Consider the following 12501-nt stretch of genomic DNA (forward strand, 5'->3'; position numbering starts at 1 on the left):
AATGCCGGTAGTGGTCACTGGCAGAATGAGGGTTTTGTACGAGTTTCAGTCCGTTACGCGGCGTGGGATTTCCAGCGACATGTACGGAGTATTGTTCAGCATTAGGTACTTTTAGTTATCTACACCACACTTGCAGTCTCTCGCGGTTGATATATTCCTAGATGCTGTAATTTACAGCTGTCTATTTCCAAGGCAGGGTTTATCCAGGTGGGTAGTATTCATCGCAATGGTCATCCTAAGCTTCATCATCGGCACTGCGACCCTCGTCGCGCATGCATCAACACCAGGCTACCTTTTCGCCTCCTACCTCCTCGGAACCACATACCTAGGTATACGCCTCGAGCGATATAGTACAGCTGGATCGCCGACGTAACAAATCAAATGTTCAGCTCCGCGCGATCTCGCCAAGGTACATCAACACTTTTGAGTTTGCGTTTGTGACTTGGTGGCCGCTGATCTTTTATCCTGTAACTGTTGAGCCGGATTCTAGGAAGTCGTACATTGCTCGCTTGGTGACGGAAGCTCTGAAACATGCCTTTTGTTGAATTCATCGCTTATTTGGGGAGAAGGGATACCGCGAAGTGGTGATTCGTTGGATACCTTTGGAGACACCTGATGCCGGAGGCGTCGGCTGACGGTGCGAGCTATAGCCCGGCGAGAGATGTACGCTTTAGGCAGCGGTACAAGTAGGCTTGCATCGGTCAACACGACACGGTGAATATCATTTCTCGTTAAATATCCCCAGTCCCTGTACGGGAACTGTTTGACGGGATAGCAAAATCTCGATCGGTGAGAAGATATCTATTGTCTATACAACCCAATCCATGGTAATAACAGTGACGAAACAACTTATTTCAGTTGCTCTCTCATTCCTTAGGAGACGTTTTGCCTTTTGGCTTAGGTACAGTGCCAAACACCGCATCCTGGCCGTTGCGTCCTCAGCGGTACTAACGATGGCAGTCTCCCCCTCCGCCACCCTTCCTGGTATAGTCCACCTGCAAATCCTCCCATGCTTCAGACCAACATATAAGATCACATGAACTTATATTGCAGTCCGTCAGCACTGAACATGGGCATGATACTTGCATGAAGCGAACAACCAGACAAATAGGTACTATATCATGTCCCAGAAACCGCATTACCCTATACCCACCCCACTGCACCCCTCTAGGCTTACAACATAATATCGGGACAGAGACAGGGACATGGATATATCCTATCTTCAAGCAACCCGAAAGCGTCTGGAGATTGGCCCAAGTATCAATCGCATGAAAAATAACTTCGCTGAAGCCTAAGATTGCGAATAAATGGACAAAGCCGTAGTTCAGCAAGATGGCTAGCTAGCCAGTGAAGAATTTCCCACGACCCCAAAGACCGATCAAGGCCCCCTTGTGCCCTCCAACTCGAGAAACCAACTAGTGACTAACAACATCCTTCACCCTAGCTCTAACACTCAGCCCCCCCTCGTTAGGCCACGGCGTTCCAAAGTCCCTTGCAAATTCAAGTCTGTCTTTGGGGGACTCATGTAGCTCTAAATCAAAGCGGCGGACGAGTAATGCAAGGACCAGGAAGAGCTCAGCGTATGCGAGACTGGTAGTAGGAAGAGTTAGATTGAGGGACGTGGTACGAAGGGGCAACAAAGAAGGTGGGTGGGTAACTAATGGGTAGCATACTTGAGTCCAACGCAGATCCTACTTCCCTTGCCGAAGTTCACCAGGTATCTATCGAGACGGACACCCTGCGCCGAAGCACGGATCCAGCGCTCTGGGTCGAAGGATTCCGGGTTTGGGAAGATTTCCGGGTCCATGAGGATCGGGTAGTGGATTGAGCTTACGGGTGTCTAGACGATAAGTTAAGGTTAGACCTCTAGAGGTGCGGTAGACTGGATGTGTATTCCGTGAATGGTGCTCAACTTACCCCCGGTGGAATAACAATGCCCTTGTACGTGAGAGTCTCCGTAGGCGCAACCCTCGCAGACCGATTCCCGATCCCCGTCGACAGACGAAGCGATTCATTGACAACACCGGTCTATATTACATATGAGCCATAAGTTCCCTTAAAACCAGGATGGATAGTGAAGTGACTCACCAAATAAGGCAACCTCTCCAACTGATTCCATGTCGGCCTCGACTCAACCCCCGGCATAACCCCCAACAACTCCGCCCTCAACTTCCGCCGAATCCCCTCGTCAGCAAACAGATGCCACGCCCCGACACTCAACGTCCTTGCCGTCGTCTCCGTGCCACCAATAATCAACGCAAAGCCCTCATTCATCAGCCGCTCCGGCGACTTCAGATGAGCCGGGATATCCGGCGCTGCAAGAGCATTGATCAAGTTATCCCGCTTCTCCGCCGTTCCCTTACCATGATCCAAATGCGCATCATTCAGTGCCTGAACCCCGCGCTCGTAAAGATCCCTCTTCTGATCCGCCAGCGCAAAAACCGACGGATTCAACCTCTCCAACCAACCCAGCGGGACCATGTCCATGATCGTGTTGAAAACCGGGAAGAAATACAGCAAATGCGACATCCGCATAAGACTATTAATCCCATCTCTCACTGCCCCATTGAACCCCTCTTTATCCAGACTGCCAGGGTTAAACCCATACACGTACTCATAGATGATATCCGAGGTTAGAGCCGCGAAGCCTGCGTCAAGGGAGATCACTGTATCATTCTCATGAGCTTTGTTGATATAGAAGAGGAGTTTATCGATGGATTTATAAATAAGTGACTCGTTATTCTCGATCACGCGTTTCGAGAAGAAACGCTCGACGGGCGCGCGGCGTTGGCGGTGGGTTTCCGAGTCGATGGTGCTGAAGCCGGAGCCTGGGAGGTTGAATTTGGCCATTAGGTGGGGGTCTTTGGAGCGTTTGCGCGAGGACGGGGCGTAGATTTCTTCGTAGTAGGTTGGGTCTTGGATGTGGACTTCGCGGGGGTTGATGCGGACGATGGGGCCTGTAGGTTTGTTAATTAGAGATGTTAGAGGATGGGTAGGCTTGCAGTATGTACCGTAGACTTTGTGCATGCGCTCGACTTCCCAGATGAAGAGTCCTCCTTTGATCACGTTGAAGTAGAATTCATACCCGTGCGTTATGGCCGCCAGCTTGGGGCCTGGGATGTGGCTGAGGGGGTGGAAGTATAGTCGGTAGATGGCTAGTCCTGCAATGTAGACGAGGAGCCCGACTCCAAGGATAACGGCGAGAGCCATCGTTCTACTCTGTCACTGACGAGATTTGGAAAACTTAGGAGACTCCTCTGGGCCGGGCCCGCGAGCGTATATATGTCCCGCGATCACAGGCAAGCTACGACTCGCTGAAGGATACAACCCCTCTTCTGGCGTTAGGTGCATCTTCAGCGCGGCCTGGCCAGATCTAGATAAAAAGCGTGTTAGTGCTTGTCACTGCTTGACTGTTGACGAGACTTGCTATTTGCTCGAAACCGCGCAGGATGCAGATGCCTGTTTGATCTTGTGGGGAAATTTGAAGCGAGCACCGTCTGACCAAAGAGATGGGAGGCTTTCTCTGCACACGGTGGGTATTTCCGCGCTATATTCAGGATAGTAGAGCTATTGATGCAGCTTAACTGCTAGCTGGCCAGTCATCGACAGCAATTAACAATCCCGTGTCTGGTTTTAGGTAGCGGGCCGCTAGCTCAGTGCCCTAGTACCTAAGGGTCACCAAGATCCGGAGCGAAAGGCTACATCCATGGGATGGTGCACTTTCCGTAAGAGTGTCACGGTTTGGCAGACCTAGTATTGATCAGCATGCGTTCATTCATTCACAGAGCTTGTCAAGGTGGATATATCGATAGTCGTACTATCCACCCACATCACTCTGTCCCCGACTGTCTAGACACCGCATAGGCCGCAGCTCAGGACCAGCCAAGCCAGTCTCCGCCAATGAGGGACAAAGTACCATGCAGGGCAAGGATGCAAGCAACATGCCTCTCGTGTCAAGCACTCCGGCGGTGCATTCTTGTATGATCTTCAGACTTGGCGGGATCCAGGACATGAATGCGCAGACAACGGCCACCTGAATCGATACACGACGCTACGGCCCATTCTCGTGCTTCGAGCACAGATTCTGACTGAGCTTTACTCTCATCATCCATGTTTGTGAATCATATTTACTTCTCGGTGTTCCCACTATACTGACGCGATGGAGTCGTCATGACGAGCGCTCCTGCAGGCTTAGATCTTGTCTTCGTTGGCTCTGGTAAGGTTGTCGCGGCTAGGACGTATGTCGGCTTCGTAGAGGATATATATCCATATGTCTCTCATCGGTGTGGCCCTGGGTGTACTGTCATAGGGCTCGGAAATATTGCGAAACATTCCCCAGTTGATGGGTTGAAGAACAGGAGGTAATCTCCGAGATGAGATACAGACACACCGACAAGCATTCTTACAGGTATATCCGGAGACAGCACGGGAATCTTTGTAGAAGAATATTAAGGTACTTGAAATATTTAGTCAACTTCTGGCCGTGGGTGTGATGCGTGGACCACCAAGGGCGTTGATTGCATCAAGAAGGGGGTTATTACACGAACTCGAGGCGCCAAGAAAGAAACAAAAACAAAAATAGCAATGCTTAAGAAACCTTGTCGCGTACCTTACTCACAGTGTTCGGAAGTTAGAGATAGCGAGGTGGGGACAATGGAGGTTCAACTCCGACAGAAATTGGGGTACGTAAGGCTGGAGTTGGAGAAGCACGGAGATGGCCCTCCATAGCCTGACCTCGTCGCATTGACTGGGTTATGTAAAGCCGCAATGAATCTAATACATCCGATATGCTGAGCAATCGTTCCTGAAGCTCTGATCTCATCGCAATATATTATAAGTCCACGAAATCAGTCACAATGGCACCCAGCATTACGGAACCCACCAGCCCCCGCGGGGCTTCCGCGTCCATACCATCAACCAAAGCCCTTAAACTCAAAGACCTAAATCCCTTTCGAACGCTCGTCCCCCTCCTCACCAATCCCGAGATCACCTACCTGAATGCCTCTTTCTCGCCACCAGCGAACCATATCACTGCATCCGCAATAACTCGCTTCGTCTCCGAAGCCCTCTACACACCCAATCCCAAGCCTGGCTGGCTGGCCACCGCCAATGAGCTTCGCAGCCTGCTAGCGGAATACATCCACGCCCCGGCATCCTCCATCGCACTAACGCGCGACACGACCGAAGGTCTGAACAGTTTCATACGCGGGCTGGACATCAAGAAGGGCGATAACGTTGTGATTCTTGACACCGAGCACCCGAACCACGCTTATGCGTGGATGGCGCTCAGGGAGGAGAAGGGGGTAAAAGTGAGGCAGGTGCCAACTATTGCGGAAGCGGGGAGAACCGGGAGGGTTGTTGTTGCGACGGCGGAGACTTTTGCGCCGTATGTTGATGAACGGACGGTAGCAATCGGGTTGAGTTCGATTATGTTTCATAACGGGCAGTGGAATGAAGTGCAGGGGATCTGCGATGCCTTTCGGCCGCGCGGGATTCATGTGCTGGTGGACGTGACTCAGCAGGTCGGGTTTGCCGGTGTTGATGTTACCAAGTTGGGTGTTTCTGCGGCTGTGTTCTCAATGCACAAGGGGTTGCATGCGCCGACGGGGTTGGCGGCGCTGTATGTGGCGCCTAGTGTGATTGAGAGTGTTGATCCGCGGCCGCCGATTGTGGGGTTTGGGGCCGTGAAGGATGCGAGGGGGGATTTGCTTGTTGATGGGGGAGAGATGGTGTATCATGGGGATGCGCGGCGGTATGAGCATTTGAACTTGAGCTTGGTTGGGTGTGTGGCTGCGAAGGCGTATTTGGAGTTCTATCTTCGGACTATGGGGGTGGAGAATGTGATGGAACATCTTTATGGGTTGGGGGATGTGTTGAGGCGAGAGTGTGGCAGGTTGGGGTTGAATGTTGTCGGGCCGGAGGGAAGAGAGGGGCATGCGCCGCATTTGTATGTGCTCGATCTGAAGAGTGGGAGATGGCTGGAGCATTTAACCGGCGAGGGGTTTTATGTTTCGCAATATCGGTTGGGGATCAGGGTGTCGTTTGGGTTCTATAACAATGTTCAGGACGTGGAGAGGTTGGCGCTCGCTCTAGAGAAGGGCATTGCGAACGGAATCCCTATGCCTTAGGATGCTGACCATGCCGCCATAACAGGATGCAATCGATAGTTCCATCTTGATTATGCTTGTGGTATAGTGGTTTGCTCGGCTTGTAGTGTGTAGTAGAGTGCCTGTTCAGCTAAACCCCAAGTAGTAGAACATCCCCTTAATATCCCATCCAGGTAACATATCTCATCTGGAAATGATCCAAAAGCTCGCAGAGCTCTCACGGCCTGTGAGATACTATAAACAATTATGATCGGTGCATGACGCAGGCCATGCTGCTGCTTATACTTCCGCACCAGGTGAGTAATGGCTTGTGCAGAGGTCTCGCATGCGTTCTTTGCGTCCTTTTGACTAGCAGTAGACGGATCTGGCTGCGCCTTGTCGAAATTTAACGCGATGAGAGTGGCGTGGAAGAGCAGATGCAGGAGTGCAATACTGCGAATCAACAGCACATATGCCGGCTCCCATTTGTTCCATCTTGCGGAGACCGGCAGTCCTTCCTGCCACTTGTATAGTTCAAGCGTCAGCTCGCTGGCACATCCCTCCCAGTGTAGATCATCGGGTGCAGCGCGCAGAGCAGCCAGGGAAGACAAAAGCCTCTCGATTATCTTCGATAGACGTATTTGTTCGCGAAAACATGGAATGAGTGACTTGATACTGGAGGGGCTCTCATCATGGTTTAGGCCGGCTGGGAGCCAGACATCCATATGAGGCAGATCGCTAATGCGGGTGGTTAAATTCATGTATTTAATAATGGTTGACAGAACGTACGGAAGTGCATCCGTCAACGTAACAGACGCATCGTGCCACGGGCAGCTGGATTGGTCTACCGAGAACCAAACTAATCAACTTGTCGGTGTTGTAGCAGCCCCAATAAATACGACGGCGTATCTCGAGGTCTTCATTTGTGGTTATCGAGAAGTCTTGGAGAATCCAGTCCGCAGGATCCTTCTGGAATCCAAGATCCTGGGCCATACGAAACGCAATCCCTAGCTTATATCAGTCTTAATACGAGAAAGTTAGAAAAGGGATATACCTGATAGACCCCAACTCTTGGACATATCGCCCTGACCGAGGGCATAAAATGAAAGGCATAATATAGTTTGGACAGTGACGATACCTGGTTGCGTAAGACCGGATAGGATACAAACACTTTCAGCGGCTGTGTAAAAGCGAGCTCCAAGATCACGATCTCGATCGTCCTCAGACATTTGCAGTCCAAGAGCACATATGGACGAGAGCAAGCCTGGGGACCAGTACTTGGCATTGTGTTTGTCGCCGAAATGGTCGCGTAAGAACGCTTCGCTGTATATAAACATGAGGTGAGAATATTGTCACTTGAAGAATAAGGAAAGGCCGCGGGTAATAGCTTCTTCTTCATCTTCCAGACGGAATCCAGCAACCTCGCTGATTGAATCATAGGACGTCGATAGGAACGACGCAGACATTGAGGTCGGAAAGCCATTGTCATTAAGCGGGGCATATAGACCGACAGGAAGGCTTGCAAGTCCTGTTGGCCAACTGTGATAAATACTGGTAGAGCCATGGTAGATCAGCGAACCTCCTGGTCTAGGCTGAAGTGATCCCTGGCAGTATTTGAATGGGATGATGCAGTTGGTCTCTGGGGTGCTGTGGCGGGGTGAAGTGGTTGCGATGAACGATCTGAGACTATTCTCTCTGTCATCGGGTGAGGCATCTGCCAGAGACAGAATGAATGATTCCAACCATTCCACGCGCTTTTCGAGATTCCTGGTGTACTCGGTCGAGACAGGACGAGTTTTGCAATCCACGACTCTATATTCGCAGGGTTGATTCGCAGAAGCGCAGCTCTGGCATGGCTCAGTCCGACTACAGCGAAGCTATAAAGGTCAGTGCTCATGCCCGTCTCAAGAGGGCCCGCGGGGTGTAGATATGTACCTTCCGGAAACGACACCGTTTGCACCTGCCTTGGTCAGTAAGCGAGGGAGGAGTTTTCGACAGGTCCATCTCACGAGATCTTCTTCATTTCGCCCGGAGCGACAGGGCCGCGGTCTACTGCTGCAAGAATCAAGGCGGGTTGAGCGAAAACAGTCATTGCGCGTGTCTCCAAGATTATATCAGGCACTACCCCGCTTTGCAGTGGGTCCGTTGGAGATATCAGCATGAAGCTTGAACTCACGTAATAGATAGTGGCGAGCACAGATTACTAACTGATGAACCTATTTACACGACGAGCTTATAGGGTGTACAAGTTAGGAACAACCCCCTCTTCATTCCCCCACGCAATCAATCTCTTGTTCTCCCTGCGGAGCAAAAACCTCATACCGACGCAGATAACAGCCTCCAGGGCCGAAAAGACCAACAAAAGAATCATAGCAGTCAAGTACCTAGGCGCCTCATGCGCATGAAAGAAGTACGGACTCCAAATGCTACCCAGCTGCCCAGTGATGTTGACTATAGCCATGGCGCATGCCTTTTTTTGCGCTGTATTACTGACTGTCGTAGCCGCCCAGCTGAACACCACGGCATTGGCACCGAAAATCCCGGATATGTAGACGAAGGAGGCAAAGTAGCGGGCGGGGATGTTGAGTGTGGCGACACTGATAATGAACCCTATCATCGCGACGATTATCGGGGTGGTGATGTGAAAACCGCGCTCCTTGCGGCGATCGCTAGACCAGGCAATGAAGTAGGAAATGACTGCACCGATAATGTAGGGTGGTGCAGTGCAGGCTAGAGTAATTTTTCGAGATCCGAGATCAAATCCTTCTACGATCTTGGGGTAGAAATAGTTGAAGCCGTAGGCACTTTGGCTGCAGCACATAATCAGAGCCTGTACGTGGTCAGCGGGTGATCTCGGGGGTTGTTGAGCCGGGAACCTCACAAAACCCCAGACTTTTATGTCCAGCACGGCGAGTTTCAGTCCATGGCGAACGGAGGTATTGTCCTCCTGGGCTGAAACAGCATCACGTCGCATTCTATCAACGGCGAGCTGCTGCTCCTCAGGGGTAAAAAGCCACCGCGCACTTCCCGTATTCTGACCAGGAAGGTCGGGCAGGAGGCCAAATGCGATAAGGCCGAGTAACAGGCTTGCTGCGCCCTCAATGATGAAAAGCCACTGCCACCCTGCTAGTCCCGCTGCCTCGTCGAGTCCGGCAAAGATTGCTGCTGCCAGCAATCCTGATGTTGCTGTTGCGAGCACCAGTCCGGAGTACAGGATGGCGTAACGTAGGGCAAGCTCTTTCTTTGTGTACCAGCAAGACAGCAGGTAGAAGACGGCTGGAAAGAAAGGCGCTTCGCACACACCGAGAATGAGGCGCACCGCAATCAAGCTCCCAAAGTTCTTGGTTGCAGCTGTGGTGGCAGAAACACACGACCAGATGCACACCCAAAATGGAATATAGAGGGAGGGCCGGAGTTTCGTCAGAAGCATATTGCTGGGCAGCTGCATTAAGACATATCTAGGAGCGGACGACCTGGTAAGCATTGCAACCCGTATCGGTTTCGGCGGCAACCTTACCCAACGTTCAATATTGAGACAGCTACGCTGTAATCGTTCCCTGTGAGGTTCAGGTCTTCGGAGAAGGAATCCAATTCGGCCTGTCTAAACGGCAGTATCTGTTAGCACATAACCTACAACGGAACGTTGATGGGTATCTCACGCAATATTATTTCGATCAAGGTAATTGAAGAGATAGAGCACAAATATTATTGGCATCAGCGTCATGTCCAGCTTTCGTACCATTCTCGTCTCGCGAGTACGGTAGGTAGCGTCATTGTCTGGTGAGTCAAAGATGACACCTTCCTTTAGATCCATGTTGGTTGGCTTCTCCAGGATGACTCTTGTCTTTTGGTGTTCTTCGGACATGGTAACAAAAGAAGATACAAGATGACGTAGATTATTGGATCGTTTATTAAGATTAGTCGTATCCTCTCTGTCAGAGGGTGGCTTTATATAGACAGAGAGGTAGTGTCTGATATGATTCCCCGCATATTCTACCCCATAAGTGCTATCAAGTAGCAATGTATGAGTATACAGGAAGTCCTGCGATAAGAGAGTCGAATCAATTGGTGGCGTTGCATCTCCAACAGCAGGCCCACTGCGTCAATGGAGGTCCAACTCCGTCCCAGGGTCCACACTTATCATAGCCGTGATAACGATGATAATGGTGGTGGTGCGTCTAGATTGCTTGTTACCAAGAGTCTTGAGAAAAGCCTATATGCTGGTTATGGGACTGTCATCCTGATTTTCATTTCACTAGGATGATGGGACGTACCCCGGTCGCAGTGCCTAAGATATATATCACGAGAGAGGTCTGCACATACAACCCACACTAGTTTATCGGGGATTATAATGCGTATGGAGTATAATATTCGTACCCCTCTAACTGTTCTAAATGCTGGAGGGATTGAAATCAGCAAGTGGCAGCATATAAGAAGACTGATGCTGTCTGGGACCCCCCCGCTGCGACCTAGTTCGTTTTCCTGTATCTCTCCCCTTCTTCACTCCTTTTTCATATACCGTATCGGAAAGGACAATTAATCCTATTACCCGCCCCTTCCATCGGGGCCATAAATCAAGTTACTCATTAAGCATTATGGCGACCTCAACATAAGGTGATTTGATCACATAAGACCAGACACCCCACTAGTATCTCACAGATACCTAGTACTATAGAAGAATCATCAAGGAGAAGACTATACCGGCAAAGCCGAGACAAAACATCCCCGCTCCATAGCCCTTAGATGCCCCATCAGCAGGCGGCGTGAAATCTCCACCACCCTGGACTGGCGGAGGGAACGAGTCGCCCTCTGCCGTCGCAGAAGGAAGGTCCTCAGTCCCACTGGCGGTCTCGGTATCGGTCTCGTTCTCGCTGTCAGTTTCACTCTCAGTCGGGCGAGTCGTCCTACTACTCGTTATAGTCGTGGTCGTAGTCGTCGTTCTCGACGTCGTACTGGAAACCGTACTCGTCGTCCTCGTCGGAATATCATCCAAATCCGGCGTCGTCGTAGCAGCAGCACTCCAACTCGAACTCAGACTCGAAAACTCCGCACTCGCCTCCGCTGAATTCGACGCACTCACCGTCGCAGTGCTCGACGTCCTCGTCGAACTCGACGTCAGACTCAACGTACTCGTCCTGATATCAATCTCAATATACCACCACACCTCAATATACCAATACACCCAATAATACCAATAAACGACTTGTGTGTACCGCCTGATCTCCAAGTCGGTATCTGAGTCACTGTCGCCACTCCCACTACTCCCACTCCCACTCCCACTCCCCGCCCCGGACCCCGACGAAAAACACCCAGAGGGCGGACAACACCGTATCTGCCCAGCGACCAGGAAACAGCTCTGCCCGGCAGGACAATATCCGCGCCGCTGGCAGCACTGCGCGTTAATAGGCGCGCAGGTAACTTGATTGTCGCAGCACTTATACCCCGCCGGACAATTCTGCCCGCGGGCGTTGCAGCACACTGCGTCATCGTCGATGCAGCCTGGCCCGCAGCATTTGTTGCCGGCGCGGCAGGCGCCGCCAGAGGAGCAGCATTGCTCGGCGGGCTCGACGCACGTTCCGTCTTTGCAGCAGGCTGTTGCGGGGGTGCGGCAGCAGCGGCCGCTATCTATTATTTGTTAGACTTCTTGTGAAGGGTGAAGGGTACGGGTACGGACTTGGGCAGTATCTCGTCCCGGATGGGCATGATTGACGCTTTTCGAGGGAGGCTAAGTCAAAGAGGGAGTTGGTGTCGAGGCTCGTGAGGTTGTGGTCTAGGTCGCCGGTGTGCTGGATGGGGTTGTCGTGGACTGGTTCCCAGAGGGGTGTGCCGGGGTCTGCCACTGCAGCGACGAGGCCTAGGAGGGCGACCACTACGGCCGACGCCGTCGTGAGGTGCGTTCGCATTGTGAGGTGAGTTTGGAGAGTCTCGGGGCTTATGGCCAACGCGCAGGACAGACATCAAGGCAGGGTTCTCTGGTGGCTGTCTTAAATCGCAAACGCGAGGCCGAGCCGCATGGAGGAAAACAAGCTAGATTTGCTTTTAATGACGCCCTTCCCAGCCTTTGGGACTCGCTTGACTGCTTGGCTGCATTGGCATCTCGTGTTTTCTGCTTAGTTTTGTGAACACGAACTCGCCAAGAAGGATTCGGTGAGAATATCCCCAACTCAAATCTTCCTCTCCAGGGTTTGGCCCCGTTCATTGGATGAGCTATCGCAACGTAGTCCCTGTCGAGCCTAGCGCTCATAGCGCGCAGTTCTGAATTGGTCATTGGTGACAAACAAAGATTGTTGCTGAAGTCCCGAGAGACCAGTGAGAGTGCGAGTTGCGCCCTGAATTCGTATCGGGGGCGCTAACGCCCGATGCACTGTCGATCCAGCCCAAAAATGTGCCCCGATAGGAAATGATGCGCTCAGTG

The 12501-nt window shown here is 51.6% G+C and overlaps 5 protein-coding genes across 5 annotated transcripts; 1 reads left to right on the forward strand and 4 right to left on the reverse strand.

The window, feature by feature from the left end:
• Positions 1-1415: 1415 nt before the first annotated feature.
• On the reverse strand, positions 1416-3210 carry BJY04DRAFT_231685 (cytochrome P450; the record flags this gene model as incomplete). The annotated part of the gene is made up of 5 exons (XM_073719600.1): positions 1416-1590; positions 1674-1840; positions 1918-2028; positions 2089-2957; positions 3012-3210. The coding sequence occupies 5 exons, from the start codon at positions 3208-3210 to the stop codon at positions 1416-1418; spliced, it is 1521 nt and encodes a 506-aa protein (XP_073566173.1).
• A 1646-nt stretch (positions 3211-4856) lies between these two features.
• On the forward strand, positions 4857-6128 carry BJY04DRAFT_210655 (pyridoxal phosphate-dependent transferase; the record flags this gene model as incomplete). Its single annotated transcript, XM_073714281.1, has 1 exon — positions 4857-6128. One exon carries the CDS (start codon positions 4857-4859, stop codon positions 6126-6128), a length of 1272 nt encoding a protein of 423 aa, XP_073566174.1.
• Positions 6129-6290: 162 nt separating this feature from the next.
• On the reverse strand, positions 6291-7423 carry BJY04DRAFT_223148 (fungal specific transcription factor domain-containing protein; the record flags this gene model as incomplete). Its single annotated transcript, XM_073717611.1, has 5 exons — positions 6291-6341; positions 6401-6824; positions 6876-6930; positions 6986-7093; positions 7141-7423. 5 exons carry the CDS (start codon positions 7421-7423, stop codon positions 6291-6293), a joined length of 921 nt encoding a protein of 306 aa, XP_073566175.1.
• An 896-nt stretch (positions 7424-8319) lies between these two features.
• BJY04DRAFT_231686 (major facilitator superfamily domain-containing protein) lies at positions 8320-9810 on the reverse strand (the record flags this gene model as incomplete). Its single annotated transcript, XM_073719601.1, has 4 exons — positions 8320-8916; positions 8968-9544; positions 9604-9687; positions 9746-9810. 4 exons carry the CDS (start codon positions 9808-9810, stop codon positions 8320-8322), a joined length of 1323 nt encoding a protein of 440 aa, XP_073566176.1.
• Positions 9811-10755: 945 nt separating this feature from the next.
• Positions 10756-12044, reverse strand: BJY04DRAFT_210657 (uncharacterized protein; the record flags this gene model as incomplete). Its single annotated transcript, XM_073714282.1, has 4 exons — positions 10756-10871; positions 10929-11711; positions 11761-11811; positions 11960-12044. 4 exons carry the CDS (start codon positions 12042-12044, stop codon positions 10756-10758), a joined length of 1035 nt encoding a protein of 344 aa, XP_073566177.1.
• Positions 12045-12501: the final 457 nt, after the last annotated feature.

Source organism: Aspergillus karnatakaensis, assembly GCF_047715665.1.
Source record: "Aspergillus karnatakaensis strain CBS 102800 unplaced genomic scaffold BJY04scaffold_68, whole genome shotgun sequence".
Taxonomy (NCBI): domain Eukaryota; kingdom Fungi; phylum Ascomycota; class Eurotiomycetes; order Eurotiales; family Aspergillaceae; genus Aspergillus; species Aspergillus karnatakaensis.